General features: G+C 44.0%; 3 protein-coding genes across 4 annotated transcripts in view; 2 read left to right on the top strand and 1 right to left on the bottom strand.

Moving 5' to 3' along the window:
* LOC127614873 (protein delta homolog 1) overlaps positions 1-15,011 on the bottom strand; it is a 62,472-nt gene extending 47,461 nt beyond the window's left edge. For both annotated transcript variants that reach the window (XM_052086315.1, XM_052086314.1), the window contains exon 1: positions 14,437-15,011. The gene's annotated coding sequence lies outside the window, so the exon portion shown is untranslated. The remainder of the gene's footprint in view (positions 1-14,436) is intronic.
* LOC127614849 (uncharacterized) overlaps positions 1-20,558 on the top strand; it is a 41,295-nt gene extending 20,737 nt beyond the window's left edge. Inside the window, exons 4-7 of the mRNA XM_052086274.1 lie at positions 631-697; positions 11,055-11,162; positions 15,044-15,127; positions 16,865-20,558. Of these exons, the coding sequence (XP_051942234.1) occupies positions 631-697; positions 11,055-11,162; positions 15,044-15,127; positions 16,865-18,376 (1,771 nt within the window). The 3' untranslated portion in view covers positions 18,377-20,558. The remainder of the gene's footprint in view (positions 1-630; positions 698-11,054; positions 11,163-15,043; positions 15,128-16,864) is intronic.
* The window catches only part of LOC127614881 (mitochondrial basic amino acids transporter), a 207,282-nt gene that overhangs the window by 153,550 nt on the left and 33,045 nt on the right, over positions 1-20,687 (top strand). The gene's annotated exons all lie outside the window — the stretch shown is intronic.

Here is a 20,687-nt window from a genome sequence, read left to right as displayed (position 1 = left end):
CCAAACAATGGTCAGTGACGAAAAAAAAAACATTTGAAGCAAGTAAATCTGGCGAAAGCAAAAATTCACAAGCATTCACCGCTCAGTGAGGCACGGGCTTAAGGAAAGTTATTTTATTTTTTTTTATATATTTTTAAAATAATATTCGGACGATCAATCTGTTATCGGAATGTAATTCTGCCAAATATTGGAATTGGCCTAAAAAAAAAAATCACATTGGTTAGACCCAACTAAAAAGCTTTGGAGCAAGGACACATAAAGAGTCAAACAAGGCATGTTTTTTTTTTTTTAAGAGAACAAAAGAAGAAAAAAAAGAGCTCAAGCGCGCTGCACAAACTGACTGATGTCTGCTCATTCAATATTTACACATAATTCTTCCTCTGCTCGTACTTGAGCAAAGCATCAATTCACTCACTTTTATCTGGAGCAGATTTCAAACTTGAGACAATAACGCAGCATATGCCATCATTTGAAAAGCGGTAATTGGAGTTCTGCCATTGTTAAAAAAAAAAAAGAAAACAAAAATGTACGTGCAGATGACTAGTTTATTTGCGCGCACAAACAGGGCATCCGCTATTAGCTCTTCATATGTTGATCTTTGCATTCTAAGACGGCACAACTGTTTTTTAGGATCCAGAGCAGTTATGCAGCTCTACAGAGGATCAATCAGGATTTGGAGGACAAGATGCACAGGACGGTAAGAGACTGACGTTTCTCTGAGAATGTTTTGGTGTCGTATTCTTGGAATTGCTTCGTTCCTTCATCACAGTATTACGGTGATGGTGCATACATCTGTTCAAAGCATGCATTTTGATTTGGTTATTTATTCTTTTATTTTTAACTTTGGCAAAAGCGCCTCCGACAGCAGGCATGATCCCCATCAATTCATTTTGTTCCAAGGAGCAACACGTTTCATGAGTACACGCATGAAGCAAGTTGGTTTGAAGCCGCCATTTTTAGGGTCATTTTAGCCTGTTGAGAGCGATGCATGGTGGGGAATGATCGAAAACGATTTCAGCAAAGTGTTGCTCCGCTCACCTGTGGCAGAGTCATCCAATCACATAAGGGGGAGAATTTTAAGCCCCCCCCCCCCCTCGCCGCTCCCCCGCGACAAGCTCAAGAAGCTATCAGCCTAAATGATGAGCTGGGGTCCCAACAAGCTAGCTCCATCCGTGTGACTCGAGCATCTCGATTAAAGAGGATGGTAATCTCATCACGAGTTTGATACGCAGGGGGAGCTCGGCGGCCCCGCCACACACACACGGCGATGGAAAGGGACTGTGGGAAATGATAAGCCAGTCGCGGGAATATTGACCCACGACAAGCTAAACGGGCTAACGGGGTGGGGGTAGCGGGGTCATCTGATTTGTCCTCGCTTTCATGTCCGAATTCGATAGAGTCCGCCGTGCTAAAGGCTTGTTCAAAGAAGCAGTGTGGATCAATTGGATTTGTCAGGTTGTCATAGCAACACATCTTTTGAGTGTACTTGTTTTGAGCCAGGAAAAAGGAAAAAAAAAAGATCATATGAATATTTGCGGAAAATGTCAGGAACCATATTTGCTTAAACGATCCATCTTAGCGGGCGGCCCGGTGGTCCAATAGTTAGCGCGTCGACCACACAGTAGGATATAGCGGTTCTGAAAACGGATGGATGCATCGATCCGTCTTAGCCAGATCAGAAAAAAACGTCACAATGTGTATAATGCTAACAACTGCCGCAAAAAATGCGAAAAATTGTATTCTGCCAATCCGAACACGTTTGTAATTTCTTTTTCTGAAATTGCTCAGCTATGGTTCACTGTATGTTGAAATAATCCACCTCAACTGAGAGATAAGCTTTGTTTGTCGAGAAGGAGCTCATTTTAGTCGGGGTTGCTACTGGAAGTTAGGAGAGTCTTTTCCACAGAGCTTCTTCGCTTCACTTTACTTCCTTGAGGCCAATTCCTATTTCGACACAACTTTGTGCCATCTTAAGAGTGTTGTGGGAAGAGCGCAACAAACACGAATAAGTGGATTGGTGACAAGAAGAATGCATGAAGAGGCGTGGGATTTCTGTGTGGCCGAGGCAAGGAACGAGAATTCCAAAATCAGACGAGCGTCCCAAAATACAAGGTGTGCAGACGCCACTGGGCTTTGTGCAATTCTGAAGCAATCCTTCTTGTAGAATAATTGCCTGCTCCCATCACGGCCCATTCATCTACGCTGTCACACACACACACACACACGCGATTACATTCCAGGCAGGTGAACACTGTCATCTTTTCAAAGCACCTGTCTGGGACAGCGTTCACATTTTTTTTTTTCCTTGGAAGCGGGCCTTGCGGCATCGCCGTTCGGTTTGATGTCATGCCGGGCGAAAGCGTGGCGCGAGGCGGGGAGGCGTCCCTTTGCAATAAGAATGAAATCAGAGGCGTAATTAAGAGAGGACTGAGAGCGCGGGCAAGGTCGGCGCCAAGGAGTTGCAAAACTTGTCACAGTGAGGTGACAAGAAGCCCTTGTGATGACACTGCAAGGATTCAGATGGAGATGAAGATGGATTATGATGGTCAATTAAAAATGTTTGCTCTGCTAAAATATCACAGAAAAACTGCGCGGCCTGGATTGCCGGCTCAACTTGTTCATTATAGTTGGGTCGTTTATCGCGAGACGCGATTGAATGGGCCTGCAAGTCACAATGCAAGACAGGTGCGAGACTGACGGCAGGCATGTTAAACGTATCACGACCTTTAAACACAGTCAAAGTATTTGAACACACACACACACACACACACACACACACACACAAATGCAAACATTAAATGTACGTGCAACATAAAATCCTGTGTCTGTGTTCATGTGATGAAGGTTCTGCAAGTGAGTGTCTGGGTGTAAGCTGTGGTCGACAGCAGCTCTGCGCTCATTGTCTTTACACTCTTTTCCCGACGTTTGACAAATGGCTGAATAGTGCACCGTGACCGGCTCTCTGTTACACAAGTTTTGTCTAAAAATACTTTTTTTAGTATTCCTGAGTGTCACTTTTGTAGCTGGGGCTCAAACGATGGAAGTACGAGCCAATGGAATGTGTTGGCATCACACTTTGCCTGGTATCCTTTTTGCACAAAACAGAAAAAAAGACCCCCCACCCACCCCAAAAAAAAGCCAAACCCACTCCTGCAGTTTGCTCTTTGTATTGGGATCTCATTGGTGTTCAGGTGTGCCTTAAGTTGCGTCTGATGAGAAATAAGCAGTCTCGAAACAATGCCTAAGCTACCTTACCTTTTCTTCAAGCACAACAATGTGAATTATGAATACAACGCACAAGAGTTATGATAAAATTGGCGCACCAATCCGCCCCCCACACACACACACAAATACAGAAACGCATGCATAGGTTGCGAAATAATTGTTTCCGCCTGTAATCCTCCTAAGAGTCTTTCGGCAGGGTCGTCATACTAACTGCCGCTCGGCCGCTGGCAGGAAATCAAAGTCTCACTCCTGCTAATAAGATTAGCGTTCACCTCATTGGGGAGTCGCCCAACATTGTCCCACAATGGATTGTATTCAAACAGTCTGCATCCGCTGCAAAAAAAAAAAGGAAAGAAAAAGAGTTGCCAAAAACAAAATGGGGGCAACGGGATTGAATTGTAGTGCATGTTCTGTGCCGGAGACAAATGGAAACCTTTGGCTGTTGCCATGCCCTTCCTCCCTTCCTCAATGCGGAGTAGTGAAAGGCTATTTTTAACCAAGAGAACGAGAGGCAACATTAACATTCTACGGACACGTTTGTCAGTGGCTGCTCGCGCAATTGGTATGCGGACCTTCGGCGGGGACTTTTAATCATCTAATAGAAATCATCAATACCGTGCAAATAAAAACACCCCTGCAATATAACAGCGTGCAATTGCGCCGTGTCAATAATTCCGAATGCATATTTATCGAGTAACATGATCAAGACACAAAAAGCATTCTCACTAAATGCAATTTTGACGCCGATGGGGAGGGGAGGGGGGGATCTTTAATCAGGTTTTTCAGATATTTTCTTCTTTTTTTTAACGATATGTATGTAATTCTTATTTATGATGTTTCAGGGGAAAAAAAAATCTCCAGACATAGAGGCCAAAATGCCACTAAATGTGTTTTGGCCTTGCTGGAAGGCGCATCTTGTGTTTATATTTTTATGGCCAAGTGAAGTTATGGCTTATCGGACTCTTCCAACAACAGCGCAGCAAATTACTCAGCATTGCTCGGAGCTGCAATTAATCTGTAGCCCCTGCCCCCTACACACACACACTATTTGTGTGTTTAATTATGAAGCCCCAAGGCTCCATTTAATCTCAGGGGGGGGGGGGGGAGGTCGCGCTCCCAATGCAGTTTGAGGATGGCCTGTCTTCCATTAAATACAGCAATTGGCTCGTCGATATGAAGTGATGGCGGGTCGATTGTGTTTCAACTGGATTGTTTATCGTGCTTTGAAATATCGCGAGGGCAAATGTGTGCGTGCATTTGGATTCCAGATGAACATTTTTTTTTTTCCGATAGGCTGTATGGATATACAGTTCAGTTAACTTTTGGATTTAAGTTGTTATCAGCAGAACACTTTTTTTTATTATTATTTTGGAATGTCGATCAAGTTTTCCCCCCAGAGGAGACCATGGAAGTTGTACTTGAGTCAGGTGTTTACTTTTATTGACTGCACAAAAAAAATTTTTTCAGATGACAAAAAATAGGAGACAACCATACGTAGCGAATAATGAGCTTGCTGCCTTTATCATTTCAACCTGTCATACAATCGTGTACTTTGATGATGCAGTGACAAATGTGCTGAGGAGTTTGTTTGTGCCCGGGAAGCAGATCTCGTCACACATAAAAGCTAAAAGTAGCTTGTTATGGTTTTCGGTATGTTCGTCTTTCCTTAGACTGGTCAACATTTTTTTTTTGAATCAGAGATGCAAGTCAGCTTTTCGAGACAAATTTGTTGAACCGATTCCGACGCTGCCCTTATTTTTTTCGCTGGCGGATTTTCGTAATCAAGGTTGGGTAACACAATGACCCACGAGGAGGAGAGACACCTCGGCTGCAGCTGACGTCGGCATTTTATTTTTTCCTTTTCTCAAGTGGAACATCTTGGTCAGTTTTTACGGACAGCTGCTTGGCACGCTCGGTTGATGCAGTTAATCCATCACATTTAGCGTCTCTTTCACCGGCCTCAGGCAATCATATCAACCATGGTAAATCGCCGAGGCACATTTCTCAATCAACGGCATCGGAGCCTCCAACGTCATACAATTCCGAGGTCAACCACGCAACTTGCCATATCTTACATCAGCATTTTAAGCATTTTGGGGACAGCGGTTACAGTGGACAGTTTATCATGTTATCAGGTGACAGGTTATCGTTATTGGTACATGAACTTTTTCCTACTCTATCAATGACCTCGGCTGTTTGTACTCCCACCCCCGTCCCCCCAAAAAAGATTGTCCTTGAGCACAATAGTTTACCAATCCCTTATCTATACAAAAGGATTAACTACACAAGTGTTGTTAGCTTTTTTTTAGATCTCTTGTGAGCGTATGTGTGTGTGTGTGTGTGTGTGTGTGTGTGTGTGTTTTGTGTAAAAAGTGACAAGTGTCCAGGATAATAGAAAAAAGTGGAGCAGGAAAGGGCTTTACTGTTCACTGCAACGTGAGCGCTCCCAATTCTTTTCAAACGTTATTTCCATCAAGCTAACAACAGCTATGCTAACAAAAGCATACGGGCTAAAGATGGACTGGTCGTGAACCAATCAAAGAGCACCCATATCGAAAGTAACATAATAAACAATAATAATACAGCAGATAAACATTTACACCCGCTTACTCATGCCGATTTCACAATTTAGTCATCCCTTGAAGCTATCATGCACGTTTTTGGAATGTGGAAGGAAAAACAAGAGTGCTGAAAAACACACATAAAGACACAAGCATAGACACCGTGCTTCTTGTGCACCAGTGAGAATCAAGTGGAAATAATCTTGCGAGATCTTAACATGGATCACAGCGGCATGATGCTGCTCCTCCCCCTGCGTAATTACCAGTCAGCAGAAATGCCCTCCGTTTAATGGCGAGAACCGCAGTGGGATAGACATCAAGCCTCGACGTCGTTTCACACAATTAGACGCGCACCAGCAACAAATACGTTGATACCAATTTTTTTTTCCTTCCGTCTTTTCTAATTCATTGGTTGTTTTTGACATACCGATTTTATTAATTTTTTTTCAATTGGAGGATCCAGAGGTGCCATCACATGTAACAAATGTGGACGGATAAAAGTAGTTTTTAGTTTACAGCAATGATGGTGAAGCAGCGCGAGAAGAAAGACAACAACGATGCATCCGCTGTTCGTACACTAAAAATAATAAATACGGGTCAGTTTTCTACGCCGATGTTGTGCGGAACACAAATTGCTCCTAATAAGAGACGTTTTGAAACTCGAGAGGTTCCACTGTGCTTGCCAATTCATTTATTCAGCAAATTCAGCAAGCTTGTTAATGACAAAAAATGACACTGGTGTGGCATTTTGGTGGAGGGGGATGGGGGGGGGGGGTCGCTTTAAGAGGGACTTAAAATTGTTCTGCCTGTTACTAAACATCACCGGCATCATTTTTTTGGAACCAATTAAGTACAATTTGATGAGTATCCACCGCACAGTGGCTGGGAATCCCTGGATTTGAAAGACCGTCTTCTACAATACAAAACTTACTTTTGTTGTTTCCACAGAGATGATATTTGATCTGAAAATCCTCTTTAATGAGGACAGAAAATCACGGTGGGGTTTTTTTTGGGGGGGGGGGGGGGTGAGTGTGTGGATTTTTTTTTCTTTCTGAAAACCTCCGTAAAGTCTCCGGTAATTGCATCTCACGAGATTTAGACTTCATTTGTGGTCCGGTGAAAAGCTCGAATCTCAAGCGGAATATGTGAAAGCACTCGAGGTGACAGACTTTTTAAATCCACTTCACTTTTCAACACTTCTTCCATCAAGCCCAAACAAGCTGGGTGTTGTGTTTTGTGTGTGTGTGTGTGTGTGTGTGTGTGTGTGTGTATGTGTGTGCGCGCGCAGGAGTCTTCTGGGGATGTGTGCTGGCACGTTGGTGGTTATCTTGGTGTGGAGAGGACATTTGCATATTTGGGCTGTCGGCAGTGAGTCTCTGAAGCCACCATGTGTTTGGGAAACAAAGCACCCCCCAGGCCGATCTCCCTCAAATATGAATACAGTATTTGCATAGCAGCTTTTTTTTGGGGGGGGGGGGGGGGGGATTCAGGTCCCGACTGATAACAAAGTCTTTGTGGCAACGTGCCACGGCGACAGGAGGCGCGAGTACAAATCAGCAGCTGTGACGACTAATTAATACAAATGCACACATTTTCTACAAAGTACAACAGGAGATGGTGTTGATTGTTTTGAATGGATGCCACGCCGGGGAGAGTTAACTTTTTTGTTTATTTATGCATTTTTAAAGAAGGCAATACTTTGGTAATATTGGTGTCATTACAGGGTAGTACAAGATTGTCTCCTATTCCGTCTATAACTGCTTCAAACAACAACGAGTATGCAGAAAAGTGGTTAAGATTGAATCTGTCTGTGTCTTATATGTTGTGTTGTATTATTTTGTTATGTTATTATGACTTCAGATTAACATGACACAAGAGTGGCTGCCTTTACAGCAGCTCCTATACTTTTTGCTCTTCTACTTTTGTTTGAGAATTTCTACATTGTGAGACCAATAACGTTTTTCTTATTCTTATTATGACTGGAATGCAACATAAGAAGTAGTACACGTCGCTCTTGTGCATTATATGCAATGTTTTTTGTTGTTGTTTTTTCACGGTATTATTACAGTATGGCTACTTTGTATTCATTACTGTATTAGATTAGTAACTTGTATTACGAGTTGTCAGTAGTCATTGTGAGAGCCCAAGCCTTCTGTCTTTTTGAGGCCGATGTAATTTTTGGCAGAAAAAAAAAACAGATTAAACAAATTAATCCGTTGATTAATTCTATATACTGGATATATACTGTACATAAATACAGTATATGTACATATATATATATATATATATGATTTTATTTATAATGCTCAAAATACCCCTGTCCTCATCTCAATCCCTCCCCTTATGATATAAATATTTGCAACCGGTTCTGGGTGTCCACCACCTACTGCCCGAAGACGGCTGGGATAGGCTCCAGCGCACCCACGAGTCTTGTGAGAATAATGTGGACCCTCATGTATGTTTATGGAATGTGGGAGGAATCCGTAGTACCCGGAGAAAGCCCACGTGGCCCATGGGGAGAACATACAACATCCTTCCCTGTGGGGAAGGCCGGAGCCGGAATCAAACCTCTGCAGTGTGAGGCGGACGGGCAAACCGGTCGACCACAGTGCCGCCAAAGCCATTTCTAATATAAATGTAGTACTTTGGCACCAAGTGGCGGCATCTTTGTGCCAAGTGCAAGGTGGAGGAGGTGTTTTACTGAGCCCATCACCTCCAATAGGAATTAAAAAAGGCCTTTACCGCCACCTTGTGGCACCTACAGGCAATTACAAACCTTTTTTTTTTTCCTGTGGGCGACAATTACTCTACTCGCGGCAGGATCCAGCCTGTCTCCGCCACAAATAATGGGTATTACAGAATCATACAAGTAGTCGTGGTCTGTCGTTATTACTGCAATGACTAAGCTATAACGTGCTGCCAGAAATTACCCAAGTTCACTTTCACACTGCGATATGATTCCGTATTCTCCGCGGTCATTACTAGTAAATATTATCACATCAAAACCACAATGCCATCATCACATTGTTGCGCATAGCGTGAGAACACAGTCAACGCGCCTCTACTGGGGGGGGGACACGCGGGCGACTGCAATCATACATCAACTGAACAAAGACACCGTTGTGCAACAATACATTGGAGCTGAAAGTCAGCAACGTGGTCATCCAACACAAGTGGATTCTCCAGGAATGAGCTCGGGAGAGTGTCGGCTTGTTTGCAGCTGATTAATGACATCGCAACACGATTTGATTTGAATATCAATGGTGCTCTCTTGCGTAAAGTGACGTTTTAATTCCCACAGGGCACTCCTGTACATCGGAACAATCGGCTCTGTTGAGGAGACAGTGATTCATAATTGCTAGGCATGCCTGTGTGCTCATGCAGTGCAAATGAAAAGTTTACACACCCCTATTTTAACGCCGAGATAAATGGTCATTTTTCCATCGATAATAAACTACCGAGTAACGTAAATAAAAGTCTGCACACCCTTCTTGTAACGGAGGCTCTGGCTGGATTCAAAATTCACCAAAACTGCCCCCATTTAACGCGCCTCTGGTTAATGCCCCGAAAAAGCGCAGATGTTCTAGTAGGCTTTTCTTGGCTGCTTTTTTTTGGAAGCGTTTTTCATCGAATTTTTCCAAGGTGCAAGTGCTTTTTTTTTTTTGGTGATGACGGCTGTTGTTTTAGCATCAAACATATCTTTGGAATGGCGACCAAAATGTTCAACCTTGGTTTTATTGGACCATAACAAAATGCGTTCTTTTCTCTTTGTAAGATAAGGCCACCCTACCCGAAAGTGTGGACACATCAAGAAAAAGAGCCAGTAAGAAATGAGTGCAATTCGTATTTTTGGATTCAAAGCCAAACATTCTGGAAACAAAAGTTTGGCGGGGGGAAAAAAAAAATCTATAGCAAACTTTGGACCCGATTAGTCCAACATGGTGAATACAAAGAGGCACCATGACAAAAGAGGTATTCGGAACAACAGCATCATTAGGCTCCTCTGTCTTCCTCCCATCACTGAAAATGGAAGTGTTTCATTTATATCCTCTTCTGTTCTCTTTCTACATCAGTGTAATTGATACGTCAGAGTAATCTTCTTTTAATTAAGACCTGCTGCTGGCACATGCTTCACACCGATAGGCTGCTTGTTGCTCTCATTTCTCTTCTGGCCCTTCTCTCATCTATTTTTTTTCCTTCCATCTTTTGCGCCTTCAACGCACACTCATTTTTCTTTTATCGCAACACTCCTTTTTAACACTAACTCAGGGTTGGGTAAATTTTTGTGAACGTGGGTCTTATATGATTTTTAAAATGAACAGATTTGTAGGTCAGGTGAAAAAATAGAACATGTTTAGTTTCTTCTTTTTTCATTTCAATATTTTTATTCATTCATTCATCTTCCGAACCGCTTGATCCTCACTAGGGTCGCGGGTGGTGCTGGAGCCTATCCCAGCTGTCTCCGGGCAGTAGGCGGGGGACACCCTGAATCGGTTGCTATCCAATCGCAGGGCACACAGAGACGAACAACCATCCACGCTCACACTCACACCTAGGGACAATTTAGAGTGTTCAATCAGCCTGCCACGCACGTTTTTGGAATGTGAGAGGAAACCGGAGCACCCGGAGAAAACCCACGCAAGCCCGGGGAGAACATGCAAACTCCACACAGGGAGGCCGGAGGTGGAATTGAACCCGGTACCTCTGCACTGTGAAGCCGACGGGCTAACCACTGGACTACCGGGCCACCCTCAATATTTTTAATTGGATTAAAAATGGAATTCACCTTGATCACCCATCTATCCATTCATTCTCCTCACGAGGGTCACGGGCGTGCTTTGGGCGAGAGGCTCTGCCACACCTGGAAGTGTTCGCCAGCCAATAACACATAGACAAACAACCATTCAGACTGGCAGACAATTTAGAGCATTCGAATCACCATTTTTGGCATGTGGGAGGAAACTGGAAGCATGGAGAGAATATGCAAAGTCTAATCAGAAAGGCCAGAAGCCAGATTTGAACCATTCGTAAAAAAATCTATAATAGCTAATCAATAAGTGACACAACAGGAGTCCTAAATAAATAAATACTGAATGGGAAGGATGTTGAGTCATATTGTAACTACAAAGTACTTTGCTCACTCTCACTATATCTGCTGTCCTTTCAACAGGTATCATTAATCAATGCCGGCCATTTTCATACCCTTCTTTATCCTCCTATGTGGAAAAAAAAGTAAAGGCCTTTTCCTTTCTTTCACATGTCCCTCAGTCTCAGCACCACGAAGAGGAGAAGAGAGCACTCAGCCGCGAGATCATAGTCCTCAACAACCACCTCATGGAGGCCAAGCTCACCATAAATAAACTCAAAGAGGACAATGTGAGTATTTGAGGAACAAGGTGCTCACTTACGTGTCATGTAACTACTACAAGGTCACTATAACTGCTTTGTCTGCAAATAAACGTATTCCCAAAAGGGAATACAGTACACTAAAACCACAGAAAGGAATAAGTGGATTCTTGACTTGAAGAGCAAAGAAGCTAAAAATATTCAGATTTCTTGGACGTAGTATTTTAAATGTAAAGAGCTTTGTTGCAACTGCAGCGGTTGTGGAAGCTCTATATAAACAAAGCTGTATTGTATTGTATTTCCTTTAATGTAGCTCCATCTAGTGGATGCATAATGCAACCGTAGCCACTATTGTGGTTTCTATTCTATGCACCTTATAATGTGGTGAGCCCAATATCCGAAAACAGTTTTGAAATAGGCCATTCATTATCTTTTACGCCTTATACTCCAAAGCGCCTTATAGTGCGGAAAATACGGTACAAGTAAAGTCAAGATAATAGATATCGGAAAGACAATGGCAAAAAAATGAACACCAAAATGATCAAGATCCTTAGATTATGATGGTATTTCCCTGTGATTTGAAATTTACAGGGAATCTAAAAAGTCTACACACACCTCTGTTAATATGAGAAATTATTTCAAAATGTTTTCTGCCATGAATGTGATCGAAATACTTTACAACTCAGTAGCTTTGCTGGGGTAAGGAAAGACAATCAACTAAAATAACGCGGTTGCGCCATGCGCAGCTCCTTGCGAGTGTTCGTATTTTGTGTTCATGAGTTTGACTGTCCGTTTCAGAAAAAAAAATGTATGAGCGTTTGGCATATGTAACCATGATAGCATGTTAAGCTAAACAGTTATGTTCATGTTATTGCTAGCACAAGATGGGATGTGACCTAGCCAATCCCCCAATATTGTAGACCACAAAAGTAGGTAGTGCAAGGCCACCATATGACAAGGCAGTTTAGCATCATGAGCATGGCTTTCAAGCTGGCCTTTGAAGGTCAAATTAGAGCCTACAATTGCTTAAAATTTGCCTTCAGATACATAAATGAAACAGTAGCCTAGCATAGTCACCCAAAGGGAGCCCTCGGGTGCTTTACTTCCATGCCTTGGTAGCGCCTATCTGGAGGTTAGCTTGAAGCAGCTTCTCTTCATAAAAGTAAAGTCTCAGAGTTCCACAACACCTTAGATATTTGTGCTCCTGGGAGCCACAGCAGATGGAAGAATTGAGTTGGAGCCGCTGGGGGTTTTAAGGTTGAATATACTCTAGTCAATGGGCATCCTCCAGGCTGTCAGAATCTACAAACGAAAGCTCTGTGGAGCTGAGCTCCAAGCGGGTGCATGTGGCAATGAGCTGCGCTGCCTCTCTTTCTTTTAAACTGAAGATCTTTGCAAGGACTGGAGGCCAGGTTAGATAGTCGCTCTTTGCTATCCGGCAGTTGTGAGCCCCCCTTTTGAGCCGCAGAAGAGTATTTGCACAATCCCTCTCCGTCTCCTGCAGGGCTGATTGGAGGTAGGTTCATTTTGAAGCGGGGTGAACCCTCTGCATTTCTTTTTTGCGAGACAGCAATCGCTGCTCATAAGCGGGTCTTGCCACTATCTGCTGTCACACATTACACCCAAAGGGGAAAACCATGAGATTACAATCATGTTCATCCAACTGCAATGACAATTCAATATTGCGTGTCATGGTGGCGCTGCCTCTTAAAAATATATATAATACAAGAAAACATCCAAGTGGTCAAGGTTTTTCCGCAAATCACAATCGGGTTGGCAACAAACAATGTCACATTTCTAGTGCAGTTCCATATCTGGTTTAATGGCTGCCAATGTATTTTTCCCCGGTAAAAGGCACAATCATGAAGCTACAGATGCTCACTGGTCTGAAATCTCATGAGATATTGTGTGCCGTCATGCACAATGCTGGCTTAAGATGGATTTTTCTTCCCAGAAAATGGTGCAGTCTCTGGGGTATTCAAAAGTGTTGCCTAACTGTGGAAGCAAGTGAAACTAAGACATCGCCAACAAACTATTTGAACCGTCGCCACAATCCACTGGGCGTCTTAACGTCCCCCGCGGCAACGGCAAGAGAAGGAATAGAATGATTGGAAACAAAGTCACAGTTAACTGGCGGGGGAGTCAAAGCTGTCAGAGCAAAAGCTTTGATGCCCTGGCAAAAAAAAAAAAAAAAAAAATTGTCAACGCTGCGACACGCTCGAGATACACAGAGCAACAAGACCATGACCTTTTCTAAGTGGGCTGATTTTACAGTGCAAAACTACAAACCACCCACGCAGGCGCGGTGGCAAGCAATCACTGAAAACAAGAAAATGGAGCATGTGCCGCAACGGGAGATCACCCTCCGCGTTCAACTTGGAATACAGAAAATGAGACTGTTAATGATGCGGTTTGCTTCTTTGGCTGTCAAGTTGAAACAAAGATAATGTAGCAAGAAGATATTAACGGCAACAGGTCACAATACTTTTTGAAGCATGGTGAATAAATAGTACACGCGCCACTGTGTAGTAGTTACGGTCTAGTGCGGTGGTTCTCAACCCCCGGGCCGCGGACCGGAACCGTTCCGTGGGTCATTTTGTACCGGGCCGCACAGAAAGAATAAAGAACTTACATGACTTCCGTTTTATTTATTTTGGAATCTGAAAGATGTTTTATTTTGAAAAATGACCGTATTCTCTGTTATACCTGTCTCACCGCTTCTCTGTCACGTGATAGGTTACCGCTAAAATGAAACCCAGGAGCTAGCAAAATGAGTTAAAAGGACAGGTCTTGGAAAGTTTCTTTGGGAAGGGGGGAAAGGCTCAGCCAGGAGACAGAGGAAGAGCCTACGACTTTCAAGAAAACAAAGGTGATATTTAATAGACAGTGTCAGGAGTCCTACTTCAAATACGGATTGATCTCAACGGGAGATTCCCACGCAGCAAGCCCACTCGAATATGCGACGATGGTGAGTTGTAATTTTCAAGCACTTTGAATTTGCAGGGTCTCTTATTTGGAAGGCATGTTTAAACGTGACCATAGCGACCAGGAGTGTTGCGGCCAGATAGGACGTTCCTCGTGTCAAGATTCGGGTTTATTATTATGTTTAAAAATCATGACCTAATGGAGTGGGGAGAGATCTAAAAGGGGCAGGAAATGGCTCTCGAGGAACCGCAGTTCCCTACCCCTGCTATGGATGATATCACAGAAAAAGGTTCAATGTTGGTCTCAAGTTGAAGTGGCATTTGCATTTTTTTGTCATATCAAAATATAAAAAAAATTTGTTTTTAAATTGTCTACTCACAGTTCTGAGGTCCAAATCGAGAGTTCAGGCCCTCCTGTATGGAGTTTGCTTAAAAGTAGTTTTCTCCAGGTACTCGAGTATCCTCGCACATTCCAAAGTTGTCCATCGATGCCTCCGTCAGAGTGAATGATTTGCTTTTCTCTCTGTGCCTTGTGATTGGCTGGCATCCAGAACTCGCCCAAAGTCAGCAGTGACAGGCTCCAGTTCATCCTAAGAGGCAGGACAGAAGATAGATTGATGGCTATTCCAGATTTTATACACAAAGTAAGCTACTCCATCTGTCCAGTTTATGGCAAAAGAACAAACAACATGATTGAGGCATCAAATTGTCTGCTTTAAAAAAAAAAAAAAAATTACAAACAAATAGGTGTTGTCCAAAATTGACGACTGGAACCTCTTTACAAGACTGACTACAATGACATCGCATCACCGCACCGAGAAGTAGCCCTCCTCACTCCCAGGTCTCCCCTTATTACAAAATAATTAAATGGAAATTAGAAAGCTGTAATTTAAAGTGTTCAAGGGTTTGCCCAGGGGCAATATGAACTAACCCCCCCCTCTGGTACTTCCCGAATATAGAGTCGGATCTTTGTGTCTCAATTTTCAGGACCTATACAGGAAAGACTGCAATCTGGCTGCCCAGCTGCTGCAGTGCTACAAGTCTCATTACAGAGCTCACAAGATGTCTGAGGTGAGCCTTTGACTCTATTTATGCCATGAATATGCAATGCAATGAAAAAGAAAAAACGCTCATTGATCTAAACCCAGTATGGCTCCGAGATCTGCAGATCAATTAGTGGAGCCCAGAGTTAAAAGCAAACACGGTGAAGCTACATTTTGCCGTGATGCCGCACACAAATGGAATAAGTGTGTTTGTAAAATGCTTACGGGTGTTGCCTCTTGGCTTGCGCGAAGCACATTGAATTGTCTTGTGTGTCTATAAAATGTGCCGTAGGGCTAAAGCTGCCTTGCTTTGCCTACCTCATGAGTCGTGACTGCACGATTGCTCGCTCATGTTTTTTTAAAACGGTCTCCTGATGTTCGTGAACCATCCATTGTCTCTCCATTCATTTTCTATGCCGCAGCGGACATCTCGGAAATGACACAGTGGAGTTAAATAGTGGCAAAGTCTCTACGAGTGTAACAACAAACATGGTTAAATCCCACCAAAGCTATGAGTTGTCATTGAACTCTCAACTGAACTATCGTTGAACCATAACGGAAAGACTCATCTGTGAGAGGAAACACGTTTTATCTTCCTTTTGAGGTTGCGGACATCATTCTGGATTGCGGTAATACTCTTAAGTGACGAAAGGAAGAAAATCCCAAACTAATAACTCTCGGAGAAAAGCGTACAATTTGCCGTGAGGCATAATATAATGAGTGTTACTTTTATCGCCGGCCGTTAAACCGTTAACATCAAGAAGTGGAACGAGACCTGTTGAAGTGTACGTACGCCTTCAGATGCATGACATCCAAACAGAGCGGCAGTGGGACTGCTAATTAAGATTTGCCTCAGATAGCGAGGAACGCTGAGCTTGCTCTCTCCAATCATCCTCACCTACTTTCCATTTGTGTTCCTCCAGGGGGGTGGGGGGGAATGGCACTTGCTAAAAATAGCCCACACTTACAAGATGCAGTTTATTTTATGCCGAGACAAGCTTCTATTTCCAACCAAAGCCCAGTCAGTCATTTATCTTTTTCCCTCTCTCTCTCTCTATTTCCCTCTGGAGATCCAGGGCGCCGGTTTAATCTGAATCTAAGACGTTCCCTGTGGAACCGATACGTGTTTGATGGTAGGCCGAGGGAAGAGGGACAGTGAACGAAAGAAGGAAATGAGGGCTTTTTACTTGAGAAGGCGCCGGAGGATGAAAGAATGGGAAGATGAGTCAGAGAAAAGATGTTGGAATGGCTGGAACATCCAACTGACACTCACTAAATTTAATAGCCACAGAGGACAAGTTCGTAATTGACAGATACGGTAAGACGGGGGGGGGGGGGGGGGGGGAATGTTTTCAAAGAGGAAAAATATCTGGTATGATTAAAAGAACTCTCTAGCCTTTGTTGGAAGAAGGGGGAGCAGAATGGTGTTGAGGAAACACAGTGGAACAAATAAATAAATGGATGTCATGTTCAGCAGTTTCCTGACAAGTTCATTAGGAGCGAGGGCGGGGGCAAAGTAGCGCAAGTCCACAGAGAAACACGAGCAAGCCTGGACTGCGCGACAACGAATTACTTTCCAAAGCAGAACAAGAAAATAGAATTCCTGGAGGAGCAGCTAAAGACAAATATCCTGAAGAGAACCATGTGTCTTCCGTTTTATAAATAATTCCACTTCATATTCTTAAAAGCGTGCCACGTTCAACTGGAAAAAGTGTCGTGAAGCATCACTGACGATCATCTGCTCTACCATCTCGCTATGTTTCAGCTACCACCGGACTTCCAGGAACGCATCAGTTCCCACATCGAGAAACAGAATCAGGGTAGCGAAGCCACCATGGCGATGTGCCACTCCAATTACTCCGACGCCGTGCCCACAGCCATCATTGCAAAGATCCTAGAAAAACCAGAACCGGGAAACAGTTGCCCCGTTACTCGTTCCCCAAGTCCACGCCCGCAGGACGGAGACTGCCTGGCCGAACCGGGAAGTAACGATCACCTCAACCGCCGAGTCGCGTACAAGACCTCCGACCTGTATTGCAGCGACACGGCCCTCTACTGCCCCGAACGCTGGCAGGAAACGGACCGCCGGCAGAGCGTGGACCTCCACGGTACAGCTTTGCTCCAGCTCCATGCCCAGAATTCCACAGACAGTAACCCCGATGAGGAGGCCTACCACTCGGGCGGCTTCTCCCATCACGAGCCGCCTTCATCCTTCCACCACCACGAGGACTTCAACGCCGGAAGCCTCCCCGCCTCCAGTTCCTACTCGAGTTTCAGCCTCGCCTCTGACGACAAGGGCGGGGTAGCGGGCGGGGTCGTACGCACCGCAAGTAGCACTTTATCCACGTCCCACCAGGGCTTGTATATGGACTGGCGGGAGGGCGGCGGCGGGCAGTATGAACGCAAAAGCATGTCTTCCTATGACAAAGACAGCTCAGGGTTCCCCAAGTCCCACAGCATTCAGCACATCATCACTTCAGTGAGCCCGCAGAAGGGCCCCTCGCCGGCGTACACAAGGACGGCCTCTTGCTACAGTGAACCGTACCATTCCAGCAGCCCTCGCCTGGCCTCCGCCCACAGCGTGGGATCTACGACCGGGTTAGGCCAGGCGCAAGGTGCAGCTCTGGAAAGCAGGGCTGATATCCACGTCCATGAGGATGAGCTGAGCGGCCGGTGGAAACAGCTGAGCGTGGAAGATGTCAACACCTTCTCGTCTTCCTATCGTAACGTCATGGGACGGGGCTCGCCATACAGTTTCTCCGAGTGCCACTACGCCGCGGGCCCGTCAAGTAACACCAAGGGATCTCTCTACAGCAGCTTCCAAGAGGGAGATGACGTCTTCCACGGCCACATGCTGGACCAGCGCTTTGAGTTGGGCTCCCCTTCGCCCAGCCGCAGCCCAAAACCTCCGCCTGCGGAGCTTCGCAAACAGAAAAAGAACTCTGCGACGTATCGAGCCAAGGACGGCAATCCAGATGGCTCAACGCTCTCGGAAAGCTCGAAAGAGAAGGAGCGCGCCAAGAACTACGTCAATCTGAGTGCGGGAAGCTCGGCGGAGTCCTTACACCAAAGGCCGTTAGAAGCCTCAAGTCTTCAGCATTACCCGAGCCCCAGGCCGAGCGTTCGGCCCCGCCCGAGCTCCAGCTCCGGCCTAAGCGCTGTCGGCCCGGAGCTCCCCAAGAAAACCTCTCCGAGATACCAAAAATTTGGCAGCACTGGGTTGACAAGGAAGGACAGTCTGACCAAGGCGCAGCTCTACGGCACTTTGTTGAACTAAAGCAACGAGGAAAGAGCTCGTCATTTGATGCATGATGATGATTACAAGCCTTCTGTACCGTCTCAAACGTTCTCTGCAGCATACTTGGTGTGACAAGGGTGTTCAGTGTTTCATGTATCCTAGCCAAGGCATGTTTCATGAAGTCTGCAACACTTTTTTTCTATTTTACGTCATATTAAAGTGTAGCTTCTAGCTAGCTGAGATGGTGTAGCAATTCAGTGACTCTTCATTTCATTCATCTTTAGAGCCACTGGGATGAAACCACTTTCAGCAAGACAGACCGTGGACATACTGTGTGCTTTGTGCTAAAACTTTGATACTGAAAACTGTTAGTAAAGCCAGCAAGAAACTTAGCTCTTCTTCTTCTTAAAAAAAAAAGTATAAATAGAAAGTAAACGTAAAGCATGTTTAAACGATTACAACTACTTCATGAGCATTTTTTATTGTATGACGTTTCAAAACTGACATTAATCTAATTAATCAAAACTGACTGAACTATGAAAGAAACGTCAAAACCCAACAAACAATGCAACGATTCAGATGCAAGCTGCAAGAGTTTTGAAACAACTCGGCTGGATTTTGTCTTATTTTTGTATGTGAACATTTGATCCGTAAACGCAATGCTGGATTGCACAATCCTTATCCGTATAAGCAGGATACTGGTGAAGTTGCCTTAATTCCGTTGAGTGGGGCACAACTTTGCAGAAGCTAATGAGTGTGCATACTGTATAGCTGCTCTCCTGATTCTGGAGAGCGGCTTCTTTGTGCTCAGCATCGCAGTGTCTCCGAAGGGGGGGGGGAGACGAGCCTCTTGTATGAATGGGAATGAGGCTGCTAGATCGAGCACATGACTCTCAGTCCATTTTCAATAATTTGTGAGCTTTTTGGCCCAATTTGGTTGTTCACAGCTAAGTAGATTTAATTATGAGATGTGCAATACGCAGAATTGTGTAAATCAAGAAAAATAGGACTCAAGCATAGATGCAACCAAGTGTGCCAACTGAGAGTGTCCAATTAGGCGTTCTACATTTCGGCTTTTGCGAAATAATGAGATCACAAGTCATTCTTCTAATAAGCTTACTTCTTATATTGATTTTCTGAGTCATTTTCATTTGAGTGAATTCCATTAAAATGACATACTGGATCATCAAAGACGCAGAAATGGTCTTCAACAGTTTTAGAAACAGGCTTGTGTTAATTAGGTACTCTTTACTGTGCAAGTAAGGCTACCAACGCAAAATTGGAGCCGAAATGACTTGAATTAAATCATCCTGCTTAAGTTTTGTCCATTTCTCCTAGTGAAGAAGACATAACGAACATCAAAACGAACTTGCTGTGAGACTTTAAATGCAAACACTGGCTTCAACTGTTTTCAATTGAAACATCCATCCATTCATCCATTTTCCGAAGCGCTTTTATCCTGACTAGGGTCGCGGGGCGTGCTGGAGCCTCTCCCAGCTGTCTTCAGACAGTCGGCGGGGAACACCCTGAACTGGTTGCGAGCAAATCGCAGGACACACAGAGACAAACAACCGTTTGCGCACACAATCACACCTAGCGACAATTTCGAGTATTCCATTAACCTACCATGCATATTTTGGGAATGTGGGAGGAAACCGGAGTACCCAAAGAAAACCCACGCAGGCACATGCAGAACATGTAAACTCCAAATCAAACCCTGCACCGCTGCACTGTGAGGCCGACGTGCTAACCAGTTACCCACAGTGCTGCAGCATTCAAATGAAACAGAATTTCTAAAGTTTCAACTTTATTCACACTATTATTTTTTTCAACTTTTTTAAAATTTCCAATGTTATGTTTATATGGTGTAAGCGTAAGTATTGTATTTATTCTAAGTGAGGTTTCGGAAAGGCTTAAATATTAATACAACCAGTGTCAAAAATAATTGAATGAATTAAAGATATTTTTGTCGAGGTGATGTATTGAAAGAGGCAGACAGAAAATGCATCTTTACACAACAATAAAATGGTTTTCTATTCAGTTGTTATGCTGTTAATGGAATGTTTTGAGCATCCCAACAAGGAAGTGCAAGTGGGTGTGTCCAGGTTCAGACCGAGCTCCTTCTTAGTCCCAGTCAAACCAGAATGTGACCATGTCTGTCTGATGCATGATTAGATATTTTTGCTGTATTTATTTAATAAAGATGAGTGTTGGAAAAATACTTTGCAGGTATTGAGACGCTTTATTCATTTTAAATGAAGACATTATATACAATGGAAACGCACAAGTGGAATTGCTAAGCAAGTGGCATTAAAATGCTCTGATGAAAACAGTTCATCCATCCATAACT

Source organism: Hippocampus zosterae, chromosome 14 (assembly GCF_025434085.1).
Source record: "Hippocampus zosterae strain Florida chromosome 14, ASM2543408v3, whole genome shotgun sequence".
Classification (NCBI taxonomy): Eukaryota; Metazoa; Chordata; class Actinopteri; order Syngnathiformes; family Syngnathidae; genus Hippocampus; species Hippocampus zosterae.
Note: the sequence above shows the minus strand (reverse complement) of the source record. Positions and strands in the feature narration are given on the sequence as shown.